We start from the raw sequence: 27,968 nt of genomic DNA on the forward strand, positions 1-27,968 counted from the left end.
ATGTATTAAAAAGATGGTAACGACGCCAGTTTTTTTCTTGATGGGAATAAAAGTATCACCAGACAAATCTTGAAATCACTTTAGTGGTAATTCCTGACATGATTTTGTTAGTGTCACCTTTTCCATTAGATAATGAAGTAAGGAAATGTTTAGTTTCTTATCATCAAATTTAAGTTATTGATTTATTTTAGTAATTTAACACTGCCAATGCTAACAAGTATGACTTAGTTCTGCAAACTGTCTAATTCTGTTAAAGACTACTTTCTCCCAGTTTGTGGGATTGAGTTGTGTGAGTTTGAGTAGAAAATTAATGGCACCAACTATATAGGAATATAAAAATTCTAGAACTACCTGTTTGTACAGTAGTGGAGTGGGCTCCTGTGTTGCATTGTTCTATTTCTCGGCAAAGAGGCCCAAGTCTCACCTGATTCAGATGTTACATGTTTGATACGGTTGAAACATATATTGCAATGGGAGCTTCTTCACTGATTGCAACAGTTCAAGGTGGCTTAACATCTCAAGGATAACTGGGAATGTAGAATGACTGTAGTTCTCGTGTCTTGAAACCTTTTTTAAAATAGGTTGGATTGTTAACTTTGCAGATGAAACTAAACTTCTCACTATAGTGGATCGTGAAAAGGTGGTCATTTAGGTGTTTAGCATGCCGTGGTCGGTGCTCAATCTTTTGAGTACAACAGATGGGACATAGAGGCTGTACAGGACATTGGTGAGGTCTCAGCAAGAGTACTGTCCTGTACTGATGCAGGAGGGATATTAAGCTGGAAATGGTTCAGAAAAGATTTACTCGGATGTTGCTGGAATGGAGGGTTTGAATTATCAGGAGAGGTTGGATAGGCTGGGACCTTTTTTTTCACTGGAGCATAGGGTGCTTGAGTGACCTTTTTAAAGGTTAATAAAATAATGGATATAAGGAAGGTGAATAGCAGGTGTCTTTCATAAAGTGGGGGTTTTCAAGATTAGGGGGAATATTAAGGTGAAAGATTTAGAAAAATCATGAGGGGCAACACTTTTTTTACTGGTTTGTGTGGAATGAATTTACAAAGGACTTGAAACAGTTACACATTTAAAAGACACATCTTAATTTGAATAAGAAGAAATGTTTAGAGGGATATGGGCAAATTCAGGCATGTGGGACCAGATTAGGTAAACTAGTTTGGGATTAGGATCTGCATGGAGTAGTTGGACTGAAGGGTCTGTGTTTGATTGTGTATGACAGCCTATAATTTTTGGGTTTCTGCTTCTACAATTGTAAATTAAGTGCAAGAAAATGAGATTTAGAGGAACCACAATTATCTGAATATCAATTGTCTGAATATCCAATTATCCGAAGGAGATCCTGTGGTCCTGATAGAAACACAAAGAGTTGTTTCAATCCTGATCGCATCTTCTGATTACAGTACAATGATTAAAAATAAAATCTGCTGACTGAAATGCTGCTGAGAAAAGTCCTGGATAGTCCAGGCACTGTCTCCAAATTACTGACATCTTCCTCTTTCTGACCCTTCTCTTTTTTTTCTCTCCCTCTTTCCCTTCTCTCCCCATCCCCCCACCTTTCCCTGGAGTTCTACACACAAGTGAGTTAAGATTTGTAGCTTGGGTTGAGGTTCTGGATGTAGGCCTTACTGGCATAAAATACACTAAAGAGGAAGAAGAAGAAGAAAACAACAAACTGCCCTTCTTAGATGTCATCGTAGAGCAAATAGCCAATGGGCAACTTCAAATCAGCAGCTACAGGAAATATTGAACTACAGAAGCAATCTTTTGAATACCCACAAATGACATTACAACATTATTTCAAAGAGCCAACACTCCAGCACAGAGGAACTACGCACAGCAGAGGAAAAAGCACCTGTACTGTGCATTCAAAAGAATGGGTATCCAATTAACTCTACCCATGTCAAGGGCATATTTGAAATGACTGCCATACTACTCCACCCCCTTGGCATCATAGTAGTCCACCAACACCCTAAAACAGCAGCTAATGAACTTGAAAGGCCATGTACAGACAACAAGCAAAACTAGCATCATTTACAAAATACGGTGCAAGATCTGTAACAAACACTACATTGGACAAACAGGTAGAAAACTAGCCACAAAACAATGACTCTCATGTATCCTTACATACAGATGAGGAAGATACCACTTTGACTGAGACATGCATGAGAATTCCTAGAGGCATAGCAAATGGGCAGCATGGTGGCACACTGGTTAGCACTGCTGTCTCATAGCACCAGAAACCTGGGTTCAATTCCTGCCTCAGGTGACTGTGTGGAGTTTGCACATTCTCCCTGTGTCTGCGTGGGTTTCCTCCCACAGTCCAAAAATGTGCAGGTTAGGGGAATGGGTTGCACTTTGGCGGGTCAGTGTGGACTTGTTGGGCCTGTATCCATGCTGTAAGTAATCTAATAGCATTCCAACTGGAACTCTTATCAACAAACACATCAAATTAGACTCCCATCTACCAACCCTGAGAGAAAACGAATAGGAAATGGCATCACCAACCCAAAACCTAAATAGAAAGCAGGAATTATCAGCAGTGCTTTGCCCAGAGGCCCACTAAAGATGTTACTAAGTAGGGTGCACAACTATCTGGAAATGAACCTTCCACCTCAGCAAGCAAACCTACAGCCAGACTCTCTCTAACATTGTTCTGTACAGGGTAAAGGTGGAATCTATCAAATTGTTGCAGTTAAAGGTTGTGGGTGCACAAGCGCTATTTGGAAACTAACCCCACAAAGGCAGCAGCAGTTTGACTGTTGGTGTACAATCCAGCTGCTTGCAGGGGCGGGGGGGTGGCAGGTTCTTGTGTGCTGCTGCTTCGTCTCCTGTATGGGGAGTCTCAGAGGAAATCAATTAACTGAATATTCAGTTATCCAAATGAAATAGCACCTGCCCATCTTGTTCAGATAATCAAGGTTCCTCTGCAATTCGCTAGCTTCTTCAGAGTAGGCACAAACGTAATAGACTAAATGGCTGCCTGCACACTCTCCTGTAGGTTCTCCAATAACCTAACAAACCTAAACGTCTCCTCAATTTTGACCACTAAATTATTTCAAGCAAATACAAAACCACAGTCGTGATTCTCAAATTGCATAGTATTTTCTCAGCATTGCAGATTCAAGATCCTACCTTTTTGATTGTTTTGCTCTTTGTAATTTAAAGATTCTGAATAGCCGTATAATTACCAGGAGCTAAACATTTCTCCATTTAATAACTTTGTGTTTATTATCCATTTGAGAAGTATGTCCTTGGCATCTTGCAAAGCCACACCACTTCCATCTAGAAGGACAAGGGCAGCAGATACATCAGAAACCCCAGGCAAGTTCCCCTCCAAGCTACTCACTATAGCCTGACTCGGAAATATATTGCTATTCCATCACTGTTGCTGGGTCAAAACCCTGGAATTCCCTCCTCAGTGGCATTGTGGACCTACCCACAGACCTGGTCTGCAGCAGTTCAAGAAGGCAGCCCACACCATCATCTCAAGGACAGCAAGGGACAGGAAATAAATGTTGGCCATTCAGAGATGTATGTGCCACACAAGTGAATTTTAAAAGAGTGGAAATAATTTGGGCATAATTGGCAATATTTTGGTATTCTATTGCACATCCTTTTTCACTAAGCATTGAGTGGAATTTAAATCCACTTTGCTATTCCAAATATTTGGCAAAATAATGAAATGGAATAATTCAACTTTTTTATTCCAGTATAAAAACATGACTACTTTGTCACATCCTGAGAGTGTTTTTTTCCCTGATAAGACTTGACGTGTCCATTGACTGGTGTGAAATTTCAAGCTTTAGCAATGATTCCATTCTGTCCTCAGCTCCTGTGCTCTTCACTGGTGTGTTCAGAAACTCTGCTGCTCTGTGATCATGAGGATGTGAACATTATGATCAAAGGATGCAGAGATACAGAGTCCTTGCTTATCAGTATTCCAATCCAGGCTACCAATGGGTTGAGATGAGAGGGAGATGTTGTTCAGCAGTGTGGTGGTACATGTTGAAATCTTGTCATCTGGCTCATGGTCACTTCTATCATGCATCGTTAAAGATTCACTGCTGGTAAATAACAACATACAAAGCAAAAGATGAATCCATGAATGCTCTGATTGACTTGGACTGCTTTTATGAGGTTATGATACTAACTTTGCAGAGCAACAATAGAACAACAGAGCCCTGAGCTGGGCAGGTTTCTGGGACTCCAGGGAAGCGCTCATATTGAATAAAGAAATGCCACTTTTACTGGATGTCCCACACGATGGAACAACCTGATGTCCAACTGGGTGAACCTACAAATTGAATTATGGCAGGAGAGTGAGAAGAGGGACATTTGAAACAAATAATTTTAATTATCTTTATACCCATCCCTTACATGACAATAAATCTTTAAATTTATCTCTTCCTTTTGCTTATGTTTTAATAAATGACCTCTAAAATCCAATTGTTCAGAGAGGATGAATGGAGTCATACAGAACAATTGCACATTTGTCTCTTTAGGGTACTGGCTGTCTCTTGAATGATCAATCTAAGTCATGGACATGCATTCATTGTAATTACAAACAAATGCCTACATTTACACTGGCCGATACACTGCTGTGACAGTAATATGCATACCTCTGACATCAGCTCTCATGAAGATGCAAGTTACATCCACTTACTGTTTCCACAGGTGAAGGCAGCCGGCTCCTCCACTTGTTATGAAGATATTTCGATTTTGAGGCAAATGCCGCACCGCCCAAGCTGTAAATTTGTATGGCTTTAAAAATAGAAAAAATGTAAATTAGCAGCTTCTGATGAGTTTGTACTGCACAAAATTTCAAATGCTGGATGCCTTTAACTGGTGTTCCTTAACTGAAATTCACTATTCAACAGACCTGGAAATAAAATGAAAATGTGTATTTCTGTCAGCTGAGGACTGCCCTGTGACAAGGGGTTGCTCTGTACAACTTCAAGCAGTTTGTGGAGACAGATTGGAAGAAGTCCACTTACAAACATTAAAGGTCATTGTGATCTTCTTTGTGGCAAATAACAGAAATAAGGTGAAACGACCATTGTACAGATTGATCTTGAGAAGGAACAAAATATTTAGGCAAGTTTAGGCAAATTTCATTAAATTATAGGTCAAAGGATTGACAGGGATCCTAGTAAAATGGCAGTTCGAGTCTAGAATCTTTGATTTAAGTTGCAAGGATCATTGAAGATTGCTAGTAAACAACAACATTCAGAACAAAGGATGAATTAGTGAATGGTGCATTTGACTCTGAGACTGCTTTTATGGGGTTATGATACTAACTTTGCAGGGCACCACTGTTAGCACTAAAATGACACAGAGCCCTGAACTGGCCAGGTTTCTGGGACTGCAGGGAAGCACAAATGGAGTAGAGAAATGTCACTTTTACTGGATGTTCCACATGCTGGAACAATCTGATAACGTCCAGCCTGACAAAGAAATACTGAACCCTGCATAATTAAATACTAACTTGGTGCTGTCTTGATTAGTAAAACTGTGTTTATTCTAAGTCTAGTTCTAAACTTATTAAATGCAAAAGACACATAATTGTTTTTAAAAACGGGAATGTGAACATATGACCCACTCAGCATTTCTCATTCACAAGATTCCTCAAAAATCAAAGAAACTAATAGAAGTAACAAGAAATTTTGTCTGACTTCAAGAGAACCTGGTGGATTACGAGAATAATGGGATTTCTTCCTTAACTCCCTAAAGCAATTAAGATATGCTTGGCACTCAATGACACACAATGCATCACTTAGCAAACTCATCTAAGCTGCAAATCCTAATACGGCCTCCTTGAGGCCCTCATTACTTCTTGAGTCATTTCAGGTAACGAGTCATACAGATGTACAACACAGAAACATCCTTCGGCACAACCCGTCCATGCTGACCTGATATCCTAACTTAAGCTATTCCCACTTGCCAGCACCTGGCTCATATCTCTCTAAACCCTTCCCATTCATATACCCATCCAGGTGCCATTTAAATGCTGTAATTGTACCAGCCTCCACCACTTCCTCTGGCAGCTCATTCCATACATGCACCACCCTCTGTGTGAAAATGTTGCCCCTTAGGTCTCGTTTATATCATTCCCCTCTCACCTTAAACATTTGCCCTCTAGTTCTGGACTCTCGCACACAAGGGAAAATACCTTTTCTATATACCCTATCCATCCCCCTCATGATTCTATAAATCTCTACAAGCTTACCCCTCAGCATCAACACTCCAGGGAAAACCAACCCAGCCTATTCAACCTCTCCCTATGTCCTTCACTTCAATCACATAATTTATTCAACTTGGTTTTCCATCCCATTATACCCTGAACTACCAAAATTCTCTCAATCTAATTTGTATAATGTTCACTTGACACCCAGCTTCAAACGCTTTCTAGGGAAAGAGTTACAGATTTCCACTTTAAGTGACAAAACTTTTTCTTGAAATCACCCATGAAAGTCCTAGCTTTGACTGATATTAATATTAGTCCACTTTCTTTTGGACTCCTCCCCACCAGATAAAATATATTTCATATTTGCCACTGTATTAACTTATTTAACCATCTTAAAAACCTCAATTAGAACATCCCTTACTCTTTTATATTGAAAGGAGAACAAGTCCTGATATGCAACCCACTGTAATAACTTAACCATTAGTAAAAACATTCTGGTAAATTGACACTGCATCCTCTCCAATATCTACCTCCTGAAGTGCAATGCCCAAACCTGAATGCCATTACTCCAAATTAGCGTCTGATGAGAGCTTTACATAACTGTACAATTGTATTATTGTATCAATTCCACCCAACAACATCTTACCTTCTCACTCCGACAGGTAAAGCCACTGTTTCTGTGATACTTCTGCATATTGAAGACATGGACCCTTCCTTCCAACGTTGTTGCCACCAGTTTGTTCAAACTTATGTCCTTTCCATCAAACTCTACACAGCAAACCTAACCCAGAGTTAATGTTAAAATAAAATTATTGGCTTAATCAGCTGCAAACCATAGTTCATTTGCTCAGCCATTTTTTGTATAAATAATATCCTTACAGCTGTGATCAAATGGCCACTTTTCCAATCTGTGATCACAAATGACCATTGGCAAAAACATTGGTCACTGGGGGCATGCCATCTCAGCTCAATTCTATACTTCTCACATGTTCAGAAACAGCACCTTTTAAACAAGAGCCAGTGAAGAAACAAACATGCCTTTATATAGCAATTTTACAGCCTCAATAGATCCCGTGTATCTTTACGATTGATCAAGTATTTTTGTAATGTAGTTATTTCTGCAATGTGGGAATCACGAGATAATTTGCACATTGAAAGCTCCCATGAACAGCAGGGTGGCTCAGTGGTTAGCACTGCTACCTCACAGCACTAGGGAGCGAGGTTCAGTTCCAGCATCGAGCAACTGTCTGTGTGGAGTTTGCACATTCTCCCCTTGTCTGTGTGGGTTTCCTCCGGGTGCTCTGGTTTCCTTTCATGGTCCAAAGATGTACAGGTCAGGGTGAATTGGCCATACTAAATTGCCCATAGTGTTAGGTGCATCAGTCAGAGGGAAATGGGTCTGGGTGGGTCACTCTTCGGAAGGTCGGTGTGGACTGGTTGGGCCGAAGGGCCTGTTTCCACACTGTAGGGAATCTAATCTAATCATAACCATTAACAAACTTTTTTTTTGCTGAGAGAAAAGCCTTTGCGGTAGATTTTCAACTTGCACATATCAGGACAATTTGAAAGAAATGCCAATATTCAGGGAAATCAACATTTATAGTGTACATGTTGATTGTTTGGCAAATGGACTCTAATTGGTACATGCACTGTCAGGGTGTGTGCACCAGTTAGAAAGCTGATTGGACTCCACTTTCCAACCAATCAGCACTCATAAAAATGTTGTTTTCCTTTTACATCGGTATTCCTTGAGAATTGTCCTGATGAGTGCAAGATGAAAAGTTTCAATAAAGTGTGTTTTCTCAGTGATATTCAGGTTTTGTTAATTATATTACTTCACAATAAATATTGGGCAGAAATCCCATTTTTACAAAATACCACAGAGATCAGGTTTTGATGGCTTAATATCCCATCCAAAAGACAGCACTTTCAAAAGTGCTGCATACCCTTAGTACTCCACTGAATTGTTAGCTTAGACTATGTGTTCATATCTTTGGACTAAGACTTGAATCCAGGAACCTATGACACAGAGGCAAAGTACTGTGACTGACCCTGGATAGCAATTCCATGTCCATGCAGGCTTAACTGAACTGAACAGCTGGGGAAGTACATCTGGCTTCAACCTCCATTGCTGCCTCAGTTGAAATGCACTAGCTCAACTCAGAATGGGAGCTAAAGTTAATGAAGCTCATAAATGAGCCAGCAGCAGGCAGGTAAGGTTAGTATGGGATTATGTTGGCATGGACTGGTTGGACTGAAGGGTCTGTTTCCGTGCTGTATGACTCTATGAGAATCAAATCACTCAACTCACCCCACTCTTGACGTTTGTCTCCCATCGCACTTCCATGTTTCGTAAGTCAAATAGTTTAATATCCCCATTGTCATATCCGGCACAAACACAGCGGTCCCACTGGGTGCATGAGTGGCCTGTAAACCAGCCCAAAACAAACAAGTATGTGGATGTAAATGTGTGGCATGTATTGTGTACAATGTTGCAGATTCTATGAGCTGCAACTTACCAAAAGCAACTGTCCAACAATCTCTCCTGTTGAATCCTACTGCAGGCTCCATGTTGGCCACAGGAAGGTCCTTTTGCCGTGAATCCCAGACCTTCACTGTACCTGGGAGAGAAGGTACAAGACTCAGGAGGTCACAAGTGTCTGCTATTCTTAATTGCCTATCCACATGCACATTCCCTTCCAAACTCCTTCTAACCCAATGAAGTGCTGCTTCATGGGTTATCAGCTCTTGAACCAGCCTGAGTCAGCTTGGCCCAGTAGATAGCTTCAAAGCATAAACATTGTGTTATCAAGACCCATCCTAGGACTTGGGCCATAAATTCATTCCAACATGTAGCAAGAGAGCAGCCTGTTAGCTCTTACTATCAAAGTCGAGGTAACTCGGTTCTGTTTTGACTCAGACTTCTTACTTTCTGTTTATCCATTTTAAATGACAATACAACACAAAGATTACACACCCTGTGATCCTTGTGTCAGCCTATGATTACCTCTGCTCTTATATTCTTTCCCCATTCCACTTTCCAATATCCCTTTTCGAACTTGTGATTGGAGGTATGGTTAATAAGTTTGCAGATGACACCAAAATTGGGGCAAAGGAGGTTACCTCAGTAAAACAGGATTTTGATCAGATGGACCAATGGGCTGAGGAGTGACAGATGGAGTTTGCTTTCAATAAATGTGAGGTGCTGCATTTTGGGAAAGCAAATCTTAGCAGGACTTATACACTAATGATAAGGTCCTGGGAGTGTTGCTGAACAAAGAGACCTTAGAGTGCAGATTCATAGTTTCTTGAAAGTAGAGTCGCAGGTAGATAGGATAGTGAAGAAGGCGTTTGGTATGCTTTCCTTTATTGCTAAGAGCATTAAGCATAGGATTTGGGAGGTCATGGTAAGGTTGTACAGGATATTGATACTTTTACTTTGAAGGGCTTTTGCCCAAAATGTCCATTTTCCTGTTCCTCGGATGCTGCCTGACCTGCTGTGTTTTTTCTAGCGCCACACTCTCGACTCTAACCTCCAGCAATTGCAGTCCTCACTTGCGCCTGTACAGGACATTGGTTAGGCCATATTTGGAATACTGCGTGCTATTCTGGTCTCCTTCCTTTAGGAATGATGTTGTTAAACTTGAAAAGGTTCAGAAAGGATTTACAAGGATGTTGCTGGGGTTGGAGGATTTGAGCTATAGGGAGAGGCTGAATAGGCTGGGGCTGTTTTCCCTGGAGCGTCGGAGGCTGAGGGGCGACCTTATATCAGTTTATAAAATCATGAGGGGCATGGAAAGGATAAATAGACGATCTTTTTCCTGGGGTGAGGGAGTCCAGAACTAGAGGGCATAAGTTTACAGTGAGAGGGGAAAATTTTAAATGGACCGAAGGGGAAAATTTTAAATGGACCGAAGGGACAATTTTTGCACACAGAGGGTGGTGCATGTAGGGGATAAGCTGCCAGAGAAAGTGGTGGAGGCTGGTACAATTACAGCATTTAAAGGGCACCTGGATGGGTATATGAATAGGAGCAGCATGGGTTCAATTCCAATCTCGGGTGACTGTGTGGAGTTTGCACATTCTCCCCGTGTCTGCGTGGGTTTTCTCTAGGTGCTCCAGTTTCCTCCCACAATCCAAAGATGTGCAGGTCAGGTGAATTGGCAATGGGAAATTGCCTGTAGTATTCAGGGATGTGTATATTAGGTGCATTAGTCAGGGGTAAATGTAGAGGAATGGGTCTGGGTGGGTTATTCTTCAGAGGGTCAGTGTGGACTTGTTGGGCTGATGGGTTTGTTTCCACACTGTAGGGAATCTAATCTAATAGGAAGGGTTTAGAGGGTCAAGGGACTAGATTAGGATATAGGGTGTAGGTTTGCTAGATTAGGATATAGGGTGTAGGTTTGATTAGATTACCTACAGCGTGGAAACAGGCCCTTCGGCCCAACAAGTCCACACCGACCCGTCGAAGCGCAACCCACCCATACCCCTACATTTACCCCTTCCAATTCACCTGGCCTGCACATCTTTTGGACTGTGGGAGGAAACCGGAGCACCCGGAGGAAACCCATGCAGACACGGGGAGAATGTGCAAACTCCACTCCTGAGTCGGGAATTGAACCCGGGTCTCTGGCGCTGTGAGGCAGCAGTGCTAACCACTGTGCCACCGTGCCGGCCACAAATATTTGATATCCAGACGTTTCATTACCTGGCTAGGTAACATCATTTGTAGAAGTACTCACCATCCCTGCTGCCAGTGACAATCTCTGGGGCCCCATGTCCATTTTCAAGCCCACCCACACCATCAATACAGTTAATGATTTCTTGATGTGCTTTGGCTGAGTAGAGGGGAGTTTCAGGTGCTTCCAAGTTCCTGTGGAGTGACAACAAGTGAGCTTTTAGGTACTTTAATATTCACATTTTTGTATAGCAGGGGAGAATGATAGCTGTCCCTATTACTGTTGAGTTGAAACCCCCTTATTAAGACAAAGATGCTACATAAATAAAGTTGTTGTTATTATCTGGATTTAACCTAAGATTTCACATCACATGACCTCCCAGTTTGATCTGGCCCACCCTCATGTCGAATCAGTGGTGGCCACACATATTCCTTCAGAAACTGCACTATTCCTTGCATCCTATTCTGGAATTACATTGCATCCCAGATGTGACCTGCATCTTCTGTTTGTTGTACATCTGTCTGATGCAGCTGCTTCCTGGGAGATTTCTGGGTGATTAATCTTTATTTCTGAGACCAACCAGGTCAAACTAAAAGGTTTTGGGAACTCGTAATGGGGCACAAAAGACATTTTCTATAAGCAGTGGGACTCTGATTTTGAATAATGACTCCTAGATACTGCATATTGAACTATCCAACTTAATGAGAACTAAGCACTTGAGTGTGACTTACAACGGAATGCTGGACTTAGATTATAAAATAAATTAAGGAGAGCAATGAAAAGAGGTGCTCCTTGCTTTTACCTTCACCAATGTCAGTACTCAGGAATTGATTTTTACTCTGATTATCTGGTAAGTGACTAAGATTTATTCTATTCCTAAGGATCAACATAGTATAGCAACTGGTGAATGTTAAGGAAGTATATTTTTAAAAATTGGTAAATACAAGGTTGAATAAAATAAGTGAGTAACTATAGAACACCTTAAGGAAGGCAGGAGAGGCGATGTGTCCTGGATGCCAGTTTGGTCCAAAGCAAACACACCTGCAGGAAATGTTTGAAGATCAAGCAGTTCAAACTGGACATATAAGCTGGACATTCATCTACAAACACAGTGACACATGAGGGAGAGGGGAATTTTGACAAATTTTACGTGTGAGGAGGCAGTCATACCTCTCAAGATTGGTCTCATTTGGTCAGTATTCAAGGACAGGAGGGTGTCACTGTGAGTGAAGTATGTAAGGGGACTTCAGAGGGCAGCGTTTGCCATTGTCCAACAGGTTTGAGATTATTTCAGCTTATTTGGTTAAGGGTGAGGGCTATAGGATAGATGGGCCTACTGAACATCACACTGTGGTAAAGGAAGACGGATAAGGAAAAAGGAATATGAATGGTGTTAGGGGTCAGTGCAGTGAGGAAGATTGATATTGTCCTCCAGCAAAGAGTGCAAGTCCAGACAGCTTTGCTGCTGTTGGGCACTATAGTTCAGGATAGCTGTTCAGGGCTGGAGAAGAACCTACAGTGGGAGGGGGAGGATTCTGTCATCATGGTCTATGTAAGTACCAATATCATGGGCAAGTCAAAGCAGGAGGTTCTGTATTGTCAGTAAGAAGAGCCAGTTGCCACATTAAAGAAGCAAAACAGGGTCACTATCTTTGGATCATTGAATTACTGGAGGGGGAGTGGGATCTGTACTGATGGAATGATCTCCATTTGAACTGTACATGGGCTGGTGTTCTTGCTAACTACACATCTGGGGGAGTAGATAGGATTTAATTTAAATAGTGAACCAAGTGATCAAATGTAGGGCACTTGTGGTAAATCAAAGAGTAGAGTGAAAGCCAAAGAGAAAGATATTATGATGAGAAATGATAAACAGACTGTGACAGAAAGAGATAGACAATACGAATCAAGAATAAAGGTGTAAATGTAAAGGCACTGCATTTGAATATGTGAGGCATTCAAAGCAAAACATATGAACTAAGAGCACAAACAGAAATAAATAAATAAATCCACTCTGGTAGCCATTACAGAGACATGGCTGCAGGAAGACATGGGATTGAACCTGAAGGGTAGAAGACATTTAGGAAGGTCAGGGAAAAGGTAGAGAGGTGTCTCTGTTAATTAATTAAGGCAAATGCTCTGGGGACATTCCATTGTTTCAAATTTCAATGTGACAGCTGGTGAAATCCAGATTCTTTACAACACTGGAATTGAAAATTGATTTTTATAATGATTATGAAGCTATTTCTGATTGTCATAAAAACTCAACTTGTTCACTAATGCCCTTTAGGGAAGGACTTTACTGTCCTGACCTGGCCAGGTCTACATGACACCAGATCCAGAGTATTGTGGTTGGCTTTTAACTGTCCTCTGAAATGGCATAGCTCAGTTGTACCAAACCTCTGTACAACAGGTGCACCCACACCATAGAGACTGCAGCCAAGAAGGTGGCTCATCATCACTTTCTCAAAGGCAGTCAGGGATGGGCAACAAATCCAATGATGATTACATCCTATGAAAGAATCTTTTAAATCCTCTGAATAATGGTAGACTTGAGTGTCCAAATGACCTACTTCTGCCCCTGATCTGTCTGTCCTAACTTGTATATTTATATTTTAATCCATTGAGCTGTCCTATCCAGATATAACTATCCTAGCTGTATAAAGTTTATTGACTGTCACTGTGATGGCAGGAAGCTTACAGATAGCCCTTTGTTAAGAAAGGCAAGGGCTCCTGCTCCTGAATATTCTCTTGTGGGCCTATCAAAGTGAGGTAGTCAGAGGGCAAGATTAAGCTGTCGTGTTCTTTACAACTGATCAGCCAACACTAAACTCAGAGAAATAAAATGGCCACTTGGTGCGGTACAAGAGATAGGCTTTATCCTATCTGGTTCATGGAACCATCGTCCTCAGAATGACTGCTTTACATAGAAAAGATTAAACAAATGGAACGGAGCAATTGGGAGAGTTATCTTTGGAAGGGAAGTATGATTGGAGACTTGAGGTATTCAAAACAACGACAGGTATGGACAGACTGAATCTCTTCTCATTGGTGAAAGGATCAAGACCCAGAAGGCACAGATATAAGGTACTGGCAAAATAAGCAGCGACATAAAGAAAAACATTTTCTGTGTAGTGAATGATTAGGATCTGGAATAGTCCTTTGCTCAATTACTCCTTCAGCAAACCAGCACAAAGTGGACAGAATGGCCTTCTTCCATTCTGCAACCATTCTAGGATTTAGTAAGACTAGATTTTATGCCAGCTTTTGAATTGAAAGAAGGGCTTTCAATTTTGAAGTCTTTTATTAAGCAATTAATCCCATATTTTAAACAGCTCAACAAACCAACTTATTACCAGATGTGAAGATTGCCTTCAAAGTCTCCTGTTGCCAAGTGCCTCTGCTGTAGACTGGTGGCTCCAAATGTCCCACACCTGAAAGCTCTGGGCTTTTCGATCTACAAAGCAGAAGGAATATTTGGTAAGCCTGGAGAAGTAGGAAAAGCACCACCTGCCGGAGCGTTAATGCGCTGTGAAATTTAGAAGATCAATGTTTGGCTACCACCTTGACCATATCATTATTGCCAGTTGAGTTTTAGCAAAGGAGATTACTGTAATTTGCAAATCCTGGCCATTTGAATTGAGGAACATCAATCAGGATTATAGCAATAGTCATCCTAAATCTAAGCTATGATCAGAGAGAATTCGGAGCTGTACCACCTCAAGGATCAAGAATTGATCACACCAATTTCCAGAGACTGTCACTCCCAGTGCAGTACTGGGGGAAATGCAGCAATATTTTTTGGATGAGATGTTAAGCCAAGGTCTTTTCTCTCTTGGGAGAACATAAATTTATCCATCAACCGATTGCACTGAAATAGGTGGCCTATTCATTATTGTGAATACTCAAGAAATCTGCAAAGGACTGATAAAAATAAAACATTATTTTCTTTATATACCTTCAAAATATTCAATGACGGAGTTTCCACCGCTTTACTACAGTACAGCACAGTACAGGCCCTTCAGCCCTCGATGTTGTGCCAATCCTTTATCCTACTCTAAAATCAAACTAACCTACATACCCTTCATTTTACTATCATCCATGTGCCTATCCAAGACTCACTTAAATGTCCCTAAAGTACCTGACTCTACTACCACTGCTAGCAGTGCATTCCACGTACCCACTAGTCTCTGTGAAAAAAAACTATCTTTGACATCTACCAGTAACCTTCCTCTAATCACCTTAAAATTATGCCCACTCATGATAGCCGTTTCTGCCCTGGGAAAATGTCTCTAGCTATTCACTCTACCTATGCCTCTCAACATCTTGTACAACTCTATCAAGTCACCTCTCATTCTTCTTCGCTCCAATGAGAAAAGCCCTCGCTCTCTCAATCTTTCTTCATAAGAAATGCCCTCCAGGCCACACAGCATCCTGCTAGGTCTCCTCTGTACCCTCTCTAAAGCTTCCACATCTTTCCAAGAATGAGGCGACCAGAACTGAACACAATATTCCAAGTATGTTCTAACCAGGGCTTTATAGAGCTGCAGCATAAACTCAGCCCCCCTGCTAATGTAAGTTAACAAACCATACACCTTCTTAACAATCCTATCAACTTTGGGTGGCAAGTTCCAAAGTTGCATAATCGTCTGAGAAAAAAAAACCTTCTAATCTCAGTCCTAAAAAGGTGATCCCTAATTTTAAAAGTGGACTGACCCACAAAAGTTAGTATCTTACCCAGGTCTACCTTGTCAAGACCATTCAGGATCTTATAAACTTTGAGTAAATTGACCCCAACTCTTCTAAACTCATGCAAAAACAAACCCAGCCTCCTCAATCTATCCTCATAAGTCAACCAGGTATCATTCCAGGCATATTTCTAGTAAACCTCCTCTGAACTGCCTCCAATGCATTTACATTCTTCCTTAAATAAACAGACCAAAACCGTACACTGTATTTGAGATGTGGTCTCACCAAAATAATAAAGGATAGATTCCGCTCGCCTACTTAATCATTGTACTTGCATACTAACATATTGTGTCTCATGCATCGTACTATCCAGTGTTATGGACTAAGCCAGACCATTTAAAATATTCTTAAGCAGGCAGCTCAGACCATAACTTTGCAATTTGTTTCGGTGAGTGTACAGTGAAAGTTAGCTAGGTTGACTACTAGATTTTAAAACAGACAAAAATTTATTCACAAAATTACACAATGGAACACAAAGAACAGAATAAAGAACACCTACAGAATTCAGTCTAACCAAACTAGACTTAATTATGCTGTTCCAAACATACACAATACTCCCAATAAGCAAACTCCCTTTAAAAACCAGCATAAATAGAACACATGTTTACAGGTTGACGTTGAAGGGAGGGTTTCCACTCAGATCCCTGTTGAACTCCTCACCAGTTCAATGCTGAACTAATCTGCTCAGCTCAGCGAGAGAGCTGACCACTCCCCTTTCTTTATTCAGGTCACTTCTAAAACATGACCACTTTGGCCTGAAGTCTCATCTGTTTACATATAAACAAAACGCCTCTCAAAATCCTTTCCATCTCTGTACCAAACCAGACTGATCGGAGCCCGGCCTGGTTTATTACCCCTCTGAAAGAAAAATCAAGGATAGGGCATCCTTGAGCCAAGGAATAGCTTTTAGATAAAAAAAGGGAGTAGCTTGTGACACTAGATTGCTCTGCACTTTGAAATTCTGCAGTTGTTACTGTTTAAATAATACTCTGCTTCTTTATTGTTCCTGACAAAGGGAACAATTATCCTACATTATGCTCCTTCCACCAGACTTTGTCCAATGAAACTATTTAAATCAGTCTGTATCCTTGTTATGTCATCTTCAAAACATACTTTCTTACCTATCTTTATCTCATTTGTAAATTTAAATACCGTGCTTCTGATTCCCTCACCCAAACTGTATACATTGTAAATGTTTAAGGGCCCAGCACAGAACCTGAGGGACCCCACTCATCAGATCCTGCCAATCTGAAAAAGTCTCACTTATTCATAATTTCTATCTTCCGCCAGTCAGCTGGTCTTCTATTTATGCTTACACATGACCCCCTATACCATGAACTTTTATTTGTGCAGTAACCTTTTGTGTGGAACCTTGCCAAATGCCTTCTGGAAAACCAAGAACAGTCCATGAATGGGCTCCCCTTTATTCACAATATGTATTACTCTTGCAAAGAATTTCAACAACATGGGTAAACAAAACGTCCCTTTCACAAAACCATGATAATTCTTCCTGATTACCTTAGGTTTTTCTAAGTGCCCAGATATAACTTCCATAACAATCGATTCCAACTCCTCAATGACAAATGTCAAGCTAACCAGCCTATAGTTGCCTCTTTTCTATCTTTATCCCTCTTGAATAGAAATATTGACACATTTTGGAAAATTTACACCAACACATCTATTAACTCATTAGCCACTTCTTTTAAGACTTAAAGGTAAAGCCCATTATAACCCAGTAACCTATCAATCTGCAGTGTCATCAGTTTAATCAGTACCACTACCCTAATAATCAGAATGGTACCAATATCTTCTCTTCCTTTAACCTCCAGACTGAGGGTTACTGTGTTACTGGGATTTTTAAAAACATTTTTTTTAGCAAAGACATAAACAAATAATTTATTAATTGTACCTTCCGTTTCTTTTTCTACACTCACAAGAGTAACTAATCTCCAAATTAAGAATGGGTAACAAAATGTCTGCCTTGCCTCATTCTGGAAAAAAGACATGTTATAACTTTACCTTCTTTGATACCAAAAGAAAAACTTGTGTTTATAGAGCACCCAATCACAGTATTTACAAATGCAAAAACTACTTAATATCATGATAAATTACAATGGTATGGAGCATGATATGGTCACCTCATTTCATACAAGAGATGTGTTGATTTGCACATACCAAGATCCCACAAACAGCAATGATGTGGTATTTGTATGCCACTTTTCATGGCCTCAGGGTGTTCCAAAGCTTCACAGTCACTGAGGTACCTTTTCAAGTTCAATTACTGTTGTAACGTGAGAAGCACAACTGTAAATTTCTGCACAGCAAGCTCTCACTGATAACACTGAGATAATGTGACAATGTAATGTTGACTGAAGGATAAATATTGACCAAGTATCATGGAAACCTTCTCAATAGCCATGTACCTTTATGTCCACTTGAGAGGGCAGACAACATCTCTGAGACTGCAGCATTTCCTCAAAACTGTACTGCAGTGAAAGCCTGCCATATATAGTGTTTCTTTCAGCCCTTGTGTATATATAACTCAGCAAAGTCAATAATGGGCAGGTTGAGGTATTGTGGGCTTGTCACTGAGACTAGTTACGTAGACCACCTAGACTAATGCTGTGGGGATGTGGTTTCAAATCTCACCATAGCAGACAGTGAAATTTTAATTCAATATAAATGTTAGAATTTATAAAAATCTTATGGACATGGAAGTCCTGTTGATTGTTCTAAAATAACTGCTGTTTCAATCATGCACACTGACTTGCTAATAATCCTGCAAATGCTGGAAATCGGAAATAAAATGATGGTTGAAATGTTAACACTGTCTTTCTCTTTCCGCAGATGCTGAATTTCTCCAGCATCTGTTTTAATCTGCTGCCCTTACCTGGTTTGGCCAGACCCAGAGAAATGCGATTGACTGTTAACTGCTTTCTGAAAGCACAACAGCTCAAGGGCAATCAGAAGTGGGCAATAAGTGCTGGTCCTGCCAGTGATTTCCACATCTCTTTAAAGAATTAAAAATCTCATTGAAATTGTAGATTGCCGAATGTTAGTACAGGAGGTAAGAGTAAAGGCCGTGAAAGCAAAAAAGATAAAATTATCATTGTCACCTTATCTGCAAGTAGTGTGGAGGACAGTGCAAGTGTTTTTTCCAACACTTCTTTAAACAGTTACCACCCTTTTAATTAGAAAAAGAAAAACACAACTCACAGGCAAAACCACAGAATAATGAGAGGGAATAACCACTGACACATTTTAAGTTATTTTATCATTTTTATCTTTGTCTTTCCTCCAGACTTAGTGTAACATCTCAGAATGTTCCAAAAACAAAATCGGAAACAGAGATATGCAAAGTTACATATTTCTCAATTAACAGGAAAGATGGATCATATACAACTTGCCACTCTTCGGTTTGAAAGTACACAGCAATTTTACAGATATTTATAATGCTATCTCCTTCCATGTGTTTCTAAAACAATATAACAGTTGGAAGTAATCTGATACAGTAGCTATTACACTGCAAGTTTAATCATCATACGCTCAGCTGGTAACTGCACTACCCATTGTGAAGATGCAGACCAAAACTCTCAGGTTCTAGTAGGTAGGTAGAAAAAGTTGGATATTTAGGCTGCTGAATGAGTTTTGAAAAAGATTGCCAAGTTCTAGATGAAGTTGAGCTTTTTTGAATATTGTTGAAGCTGCATTCATTAGGCAAGTGTTGATTGCTCCCTCATACTCCTGACTGGTACCTTGTAGATTGTGAACAAACTTTCAAACAGTCAGGAGGTGGATCATTTTCTGCAGAATATCCAACCTCTGATCTGCTCTTGTAGTCATAGTATATGTGTGGTTTGTCCAGGCATTTTCTGGTCACTGGTGACTGTGAATTCTAATTCTTGCAGATTTACTTACAACAATGACCTAGACTGTCGAAGATGTGTGATTGGATTCTCTGTTGTTGGAGAGACTTTGTCTGACACTTGCATGATAGAAACATTACTTGCTACTATCAGCCCAAGCCTGAATTTTGTCCATTTCTTGTTCCAGGCGGATATGGACTGCTTCAGCATCTGAGCAGTTGCAAATGAAGTTAAACACTGCAATCAACTGTGAAAATTCCCATCTCTGACCTTATGAAGTAGGGAAGGGCATTGGTGAAGCAGCATTCCCTAACTCCCAGCACCATTCCTGTCAATTCTGCTGGATTTCCAGTTCTACCTTCATGGCCTCCCCCATCCACTCTACAAAGTGACCAAATCTAGCTCGACCAATGTCAAGCCATGTTGGAGTGGGGGTAGGGTGTAGGCTAAACGTTGCCATGGTAAGAAACCAATGCCTTCAGGGAAGAAAGAAACAATTCTCAAAACCATTTGTCAACGTGAGTCGTGGAAACAGACACATTTTTGCAAGTGAAAATTGAGAATATTAGATTAGATTACTTACAGTGCAGAAACAGGCCCTTCGGCCCAACAAGTCCACACCGCCCCGCCGAAGCGTAACCCACCCATACCCCTACATCTACATTTACCTCTTACCTAACACTATGGGCAATTTAACATGGCCAATTCACCTGGCCTGCACATCTTTGGACTGTGGGAGGAAACCGGAGCACCCGGAGGAAACCCACGCAGACACGGGGAGAACGTGCAAACTCCACAGAGTCAGTCGCCTGAGGCGGGAATTGAACCCGGGTTCTCAGGCGCTGTGAGGCAGCAGTGCTAACCACTGTGACACCGTGCCGCCCATCTTAAAATTTATGGTCTGTCTGAACTTTTTCCATTTCTGATGAAAGGTCATTGACCTGAAATATCAATAAGTTCTATTTCTCACAGTTGTTGTCTAACCACTCGCAAGTTTCTAGCATTTTCTGGGGTTTTTTTTCCCTCTGATTTCCAGCAACCGAATTTAGTAATTTTGCTGCTGTAATGGTCGAGATTAGGATCAGGTTCTCGCCAAATGGAACAGGACCAATTAATCCATTGTACAAGGATCGAGATTAGTGTGGTGCTGGAAAAGCACAGCAGGTAGGGCAGCATCCGAGGAGCAGGAGAATCGACGATTCAGGCAGGAGCCCTTCATCAGGAATCCTCATTCCTCTACTCTCATCTTGACTCATCTCCAGCATCTGTAGTCCTCACTTTCTGGATGAGTGGTGCTGGAAGAGCACAGCAGTTCAGGCAGCATCCAAGGAGCAGCGAAATCGACGTTTCGGGCAAAAGCCCTTCATTATTCCTGATGAAGGGCTTTTGCCCGAAACGTCGATTTTGCTGCTCCTCGGATGCTGCCTGAACTGCTGTGCTCTTCCAGCACCACTAATCCAGAATCTGGTTTCCAGCATCTGCAGTCATTGTTTTTGCCATTATTTCGCTGGCCAATCGCAACATTAAACCTTTGTCGTTGCTACATTGTAAAGTTCCCCACCATCCTGTAACACTCCCTTTATCTTTTCCCCAACAGTTTGCTACATGGATTGTGGAAGAGCCAAAAGAGAAACAAAGAGTTACCGTCTGTATGTCTTTGATCTCTCCGCTTGTTGACTCGTACACGCCGATGATTCCCCGACTTGGTGCCCCAGAGCCGGAGTCAGTCCCCAGGCAAACGAATCGGTTACTGCACGGGATCCATAAACATCCGAAGGGGGTGAGAGGCAGTTTCCAATGTGATAGAGGTACCAGCCGGGGCTTGGGACTGTCTGACATCGCGTGGGGTCAGTAACAATCCTACTCCGCAGATATAGGACGAAATGGCGGGGGGATTAAAGATTAATTATGGATTTAAAAAGTATTTAATTCAAATAATACAGAATGCCCTTTGTTTACAACCGATCAGAATCTAAACAGAACACATTCAATTATATTTAAAGAACACAGATTGTTCCAAACTGCGCGGGTTCTTGAAGATCTGATCCAAACTAAAAAAAAATTAAAACTTGAACATTGTTTTAAAATCGTGTTGTTATAATTTGTATAAATCCCAGGCCTGATTTTAGGGTTATTTTTACAAGATCGTCCTGATCAACAAGCTTGAAGCTAATAAAATAAACCTCAGGCCAGATTTGAGATAAAACATAACAGAACTCAGTTAAAAGTGAAAGTAAACTTTCTGGTAGGCGGCGCTCAACAAAGGCCTGCTTCCGCTCAGCGACTGAAAATGACCACCTCCTGCTGGTCGAGCGAGGAATACTCTGGAATATGACAATTTTGCATTTATGTATCACCTAGAGGCAGCCCAGGAAACCGCTTTATACCCAATGAAGCACGTATTGAAGTATAGTGTGATCTAGAAAAAGTAAGGTCTAGTTTGTCCACAGTAATTAGCAATGTTAATAATGACCTGAATAATCTATTTTTCCGTGATGTTGGGTGAAGCAATCAGGCAATCTGGGGGGGCCAGCCACTTTTCTTTTGAAGTAGTGTGGTGAAAATTTTGACATATCATCCAAAAGATAGTGCAGTATTCCCTCAGCATTGCAGTGGCCTAGCTTTTGAAGAAACTCAGAGATAAATGAAACTGCAGGTGCTGGAATCTAAGGTAGACAAACAGGAGGCTGGAAGAACACAGCACGCCAGGCAGCATCAGGAAGTGGAGAGGTCAATATTTCGGGTGTAACCCTTCTTCAGGATTGGGAGGTGGGTGTAAGGAAAGCTGCAGATGTAGGGGTGGGGGTCAGGGTGGTAAGGTGAATGCAGGTAGAGGGTCTGACCTGGTTAGTTGATGGAAGCTAGAAGGAAGGGTAATTGAGAGGAATGGAAAAGGGGCTCGGGGCTCGGAAGGGAAGCGGGTGATGGGAAGGGAGGTTATTTGAAGTTGGAGAACTCAATGTTGAGTAAGCCAGCCCCCCCCCCCCCCCCCAAAGCAATAAAGGCAGGGTCCCGCTTTGTCCTCACCTACCACCTCACCAGTCTCTGCATCCAGCACATCATCCTTAAATACTTCCACCAACTCCAACTAGACTCCGCCACCAAGAACGTCTTCCACAAGGACCGTTCCCTTTGCAAATTCCTTGGTTTGCGCCACTCTCCCCACCAACACCCCTGAACCCTGAGGTACCTTCACCTGCAACCAGAAAAGATGCAAACCCAGCCGGCACACCTCCCCTCACCTCCATCCAGGGCCCCAAACAGTCCTTCCAGGTAAGACAGAGGTTCACCTGCCTCCCCTCTGACCTACTTTACTGTATCCGGTGCTCCCGATGTAGTCTTCTCTACATTGGGGAGACCAAATGTAAATTAAGGGAACATTTTGCAGAGCATCTCAGCTGGGGCCGACCTGACCTCCCAGTCACCACCCATTTTAATTTCCCTTCCTGACATGACCATCCTTGGCCTCCTCCATTGCCACAATCAATCAGATGACAATTTGGTGGAACAATTCCTCATGAATAGAATAGAATCCCTACAATATGGAAACGGTCCACACTGACCCTCCAAAGAGTATCCCACGCAAACCCATTCCCTACTCTACATTTACCCCTGACTAATGAATCTTACTACGCATCCCCGGACACTATGGGCAATTTTTCCATGGCCAATTCACCTAACCTGCACATCTTTGGACTGTGGGAGGAAACCAGAGCAAACCCACACAGACCCAAGGGCAATGTGCAAACACCACACACAGTCACCCAAGGCTGGAATCAAACCTGGGTCCTTGGCAGGTTAACATCAGTGCTAACCACTGAGCCACCACACTGTCCTAGGTAGCTTACAGCCCAGAGAACTCAACATTAAGTTTTCCAATTTCAAATAACCTTCCTTCCCATCCAACTCCTCTCCCAGCCCCTTCCCCTCTCTTCTATTACTCTCATCGACCCTTCCTTCTAACCACCAACCGGATTCATTCCTCCCATCAACCAACCAGGTCATACCCTCTACCTGTCCTCATCTATCCCCACCTTACCACCCTGTACCCCCACCCCCTTTATCTGCAGCTCCCCTTACACCCACCCTCTAGTCCTGAAGAAGGGTTTCAACCCAAAATGTTGACTTCTCCACCTCCCGATGCTGCCTGGCTTGCTTTGAATAATCTAAACTGAGTGCTGGGTCATTGGAAGTGCTGATTGTTCAGGTGAAGGTAAAAATTCCATGGCACTTTTATTTGAAAACAGAGCAAACTGTTTTGCCCCCTGGTCGGTATCATTCAAACATAAAAGATTAATCAATAAATTATCTAATTAACTGCCTTAGGACATAACTATAACAGCTAAACAGAAAGATGTTAAGCTGTCTTCAATCTCAGTATACAATTTCTATTTAGGGGAGAAACTGAGGACTGCAGATGCTGGAGATCAGAGCTGAAAATGTGTTGCTGGAAAAGCACAGCAGGTCAGATAGCATCCAAAGAGCAGGAGAATCGACGTTTCGGGCATGAGCCCTTCTTCAGGATTCCTGACCTGCTGCGCTTTTCCAGCAACACATATTCAGCTACAATTTCTATTAAGCCTGGCTTACCTTGAAGTTGTATTTGGTTTTATCTTCTAAACTACACAATTTAGATTTGATACAGCTTGGTGCCCCTTTAAATTTTCTCAATAACCTGTGCAACCTGTGTTTTTCTAAGTTCCTCTCACAGACCTTGGAATAATTTCTGTTGTTCATGCCTACACCCGCTCCAATTAATGTACCTTTATACAGAATGTGGTCATAGTTGAAGATATTTCCAAAGTAACTTCTGTAGATATGTCTGCTTATTCTACATATCTAAAATACCAGTCGAATTTTCATCATTTAACCTCATTGAAAGGGAGAGAAAGAGCTTGTTGATGTCTCATGATGTTGCCTCACAGAGTCTTAAGGACCAAAAATCAATGCCTGATCTGTATAGCTGATTTAGAGAGGTCAGTCTGAAGAGACTTACAGATCAGTGAGACAACAGCAATTTCCAAAGCTCCAAGCGCAGTGAAATGACAACAGGAAGCAACAATGTAAACACAAATGGAGTGTTTCACAGGGGGTGAGTTGAAGCCCAGAAGAGCAAGCCTTCTCTGTGGGATGCCCAGTCCTGCTATAAGAAGGTGAAGACTGCAGATGCTGGAGATCAGAGCTGAAAAATGTGTTGCTGGAAAAGCGCAGCAGGTCAGGCAGCATCCAAGGAGCAGGAGAATCGACGTTTCGGGCATAAGCTCTTCAAGATTCCTGAAGAAGGGCTTATGCCCGAAACGTTGAGTCTCCTGCTCCTTGGATGCTGCCTGACCTGCTGTACTTTTCCAGCAACACATTTTTCAGCCAGTCCTGCTATAGTTCAAAAAAGAATGGGTACACTGCAGAAGAGAAGGAAGTGTTTTGGGATTCTGAGAATAAGCCATGAGTATTCAGGGTAGACTGGGAGAGCTGATTTTAACTGTTGTCACAGCGCAGGCAGATGGGCATCAGTAAGTGCAGAAGGTCCTTTCCAACCAGTATGAGGCCTGAGTCAGTAGAGCTACAGCCATTCAATCTGTGGGCAAGCGATGGAGCGCCCACTCTTGGAATTGGTGGGCACAAATTATATTTGTTTTTCTACATTAGTATTTTTTAAAATGTATTCACTTGTGGGATGTGAGTATCACTGGCTGGGCCAGCATTTATTGCTTGTCCCTACTTGCCCTTGAGAGGGTGGTGATGAGCTGCCTTCTTGAAGCTCTGCAGTCCCACCTGCTATGGATCGACTCAGAATGCCACCAGGAATAGAATTCCGAGATTTTGAGACAGCAACAGTGAAGGAATAGTGATATTTTTCCAAGTCTGGATGCTGAGTGGCTTGTGGGGGGGTGGGGGGGGGGGGGGGGGGCAATAGAAAATGGTAGTGTTCCCATGTATCTGCTGCCCTTGTCCTTCTAGATGGAAGTGGTCATGGGTTTGGAAGGTATTGTCTGAGGATCTTTGATATGACTAATATTAGGCTGTTCAAGAGCTTATGCTTGAAACTTCAACTGACCTGCACCTCAGATGTTGCCTTACCATGGATGCTTTTCCAGCGCCATATTCTTTGACTCTGATCTCCAGCATCTGCAGTCTTCACTTTCTCATATATTAGGCTGTTGCTTGACAAGTCTGTGAGAGACAGCTCACCCAATTTTGACATTAGCCCCGGGATGTTAGTAAGGAGGACTTCGTAGGGTCAACAGGACTATTTCTGCCGTTGTCTTTTCCAGTGCCTAGGTCAATGCCAGGTGATCCTTCTAGTTTTATTTCTTTGAGACTTTGCAGCAATTGGTACAACTTGCTAGGCCATTTCAGAGGGCAGTTAAGTGTCAACTACATTGCTGTGGATCTGGAGTCACATGTAGGCCAGATCAGGTAAGGATGGCAGATTTCCTTCCCTGAAGGACATTTGTGAACCAGATGGGTTTTTCTGACAAAAAACTACCTGCAAATCAGTTGGATACCATTACTCCTTTTCAGTGTTGATTTGTAATTAGTGTGTATTTTTAAAGATGTATTTATACCACAAACTGTCCCTCTTACTCCAGTCCTGTACTGTTCTCAGCCTCCGGGTACTTTGAATTTCTAATCCTTATCCTTAATTCTTATGTTTTGGCAGCTTCCATTCATCCTTGTGCGTTAGTGTGACCATTGTTTGCAGTTTTGATTTTTATTGCATTCCTCACCCATCACGTTACCTTTCTTTTCGTTTGCAGAACAGTTGGCTCTTGTGCATTTCACCCTCCTCACAATATTCCCAAAGCATGGTGGCTCAGTGGTTAGCACTGCTGTCTCACTGCACCAGAAGTCCCAGGTTCAATTCCAGCCTCGGGTGACTGTCTGTGTGGAGTTTGCACATTCTCCCTGTGTCTGTGTGGGTTTTCTCCCACAGTCCAAAGATGTGCGGGTCAGGTAAAGTGCCCATTGTGTTAGGTGCATTAGTCAGAGGCAAATGGGTCTGGGTGGGTTAACTCTTCAGAGGGAAGGTGTTGACTTGTTGGGCCAAAGGACCTGTTCCCACACTGTAGGGAATCTAATCTATTCTTGGAAGCATTGAATCGGATTTGATCAACAGAATATTGAGGGTTATGTTATGATCCAAGACCTGATCACCAGGCTATGATCTGGTGAGGAACCAGGAAGTTTTCTTTAATGGAGACAAAGCTTGAGATGCCACGAACTTACAAAGAGAATAAAGTCACAACATTCCATGGTGTTAACAAATGAAAAATGTAACTATTCAAAGTTATAACAGTAACACATGACAATATATATACAACTTACATTCTAATTTTTAAAATTAGCACTAGGTATGTATGGATAACTGTGAGACTGTGACCGATCACCCCACAGAACTCATCAAATACTAAATGAGATGAATATAGATCCCACAGATTTCTCAGCAACACTTCCAGGCATGAGTCACCCTGTGAGTAGTGAAATCTCATTCAAATCTCGTTTACAAGGGATAGCAATTCCTCCCTGTTTGAATTAGTGATTAATCAGAAATGTGTTCTGTATATGAATACAGATATTTTGGCTATCCTAACAAGGGCTTTTATTTAATTGAGATTAAATAAATCTCAAATCTGGTCCGGGGCCCCTTGGGAGAGGAATCCCGCACGAATACGGGTTTTGTTACATTTGACATTAACACATTCCGAGCATGTCTCTCACTACCCAATTCCTATGTTATCCGCTGTTTTTTTTTTCTCTTTCTCTTATTTGAATAATGTAAGAGACTTAAATATACACTCTGGTTAGTTGTAGGTTAGATTAGTAGTTGGTTGAGTTTTGTTTATTTTTGTCGGTATTTTTCGTTTGTTAAATTTTGGTTATTATATATTTAAGATTTAATTGTATATCAATGTTTGTACTTGAGAGTTTTGTTTATTTTTGTAAACTTGTAAAAATGTTAAATTTCTAATAAAAATATCTATAGAAAACAATGTGTTCTGAGCCAGACCTGGCCCTCACATCACTGAAGGGTGATGTTGGAAGGTTGCTTTCCAGACTGGAGACCAGTGGTGTGCTGCAATGATCGGTGCTGGGTCCACTGCTTTTCTTCATTTACATAAATGATTTTGATGTGAACATAGGAGGTACGGTTAGTAAGTTTGCAGACGATACCAAAATTGGAGGTGAAATGGACAGTGAAGAAGGTTGCCTCAGAATACAATGGGACCGGGATCAGATGCGATGAGGAATGGCAGATGGAGTTTAATTTGGATAAGTGTGAGGTGCTGCATTTTGGAAAGACAAATCAGGGCAGGACTTATACACTTACTAGTAAGGTCCTGGGGAGTGTTGCTGAACAAAGGGAATTGGAGTGCAGTTTCATACTTCCATGAAAGTGGAGTTGCAGGTAGACAAGATAGTGAAGAAGGCATTTTGTAAGCTTTCCTTTATCATCAGTGCATTGAGTATAGG

At 41.6% G+C, this 27,968-nt stretch overlaps 1 protein-coding gene across 2 annotated transcripts; it reads right to left on the reverse strand.

The window, feature by feature from the left end:
* Positions 1-3,704: 3,704 nt before the first annotated feature.
* LOC140454614 (dynein axonemal assembly factor 10-like) lies at positions 3,705-21,749 on the reverse strand. 2 transcript variants are annotated; one of them, XM_072549504.1, is made up of 8 exons: positions 21,141-21,749; positions 14,238-14,338; positions 10,945-11,075; positions 8,722-8,823; positions 8,514-8,629; positions 6,849-6,983; positions 4,682-4,779; positions 3,705-4,079 (listed from the first exon to the last, which is right to left on the reverse strand). In XM_072549504.1, exons 1-8 carry the CDS (start codon positions 21,333-21,335, stop codon positions 3,872-3,874), a joined length of 1,086 nt encoding a protein of 361 aa, XP_072405605.1. In that variant the 5' UTR covers positions 21,336-21,749; the 3' UTR covers positions 3,705-3,871. The 2 variants fall into 2 exon arrangements, with proteins under 2 accessions (XP_072405605.1, XP_072405604.1); XM_072549503.1 differs by having other exon boundaries at positions 3,705-4,082; positions 21,141-21,748.
* Between the last annotated feature and the right edge of the window lie 6,219 nt (positions 21,750-27,968).

Source organism: Chiloscyllium punctatum, chromosome 29 (genome assembly GCF_047496795.1).
Source record: "Chiloscyllium punctatum isolate Juve2018m chromosome 29, sChiPun1.3, whole genome shotgun sequence".
Classification (NCBI taxonomy): Eukaryota; Metazoa; Chordata; class Chondrichthyes; order Orectolobiformes; family Hemiscylliidae; genus Chiloscyllium; species Chiloscyllium punctatum.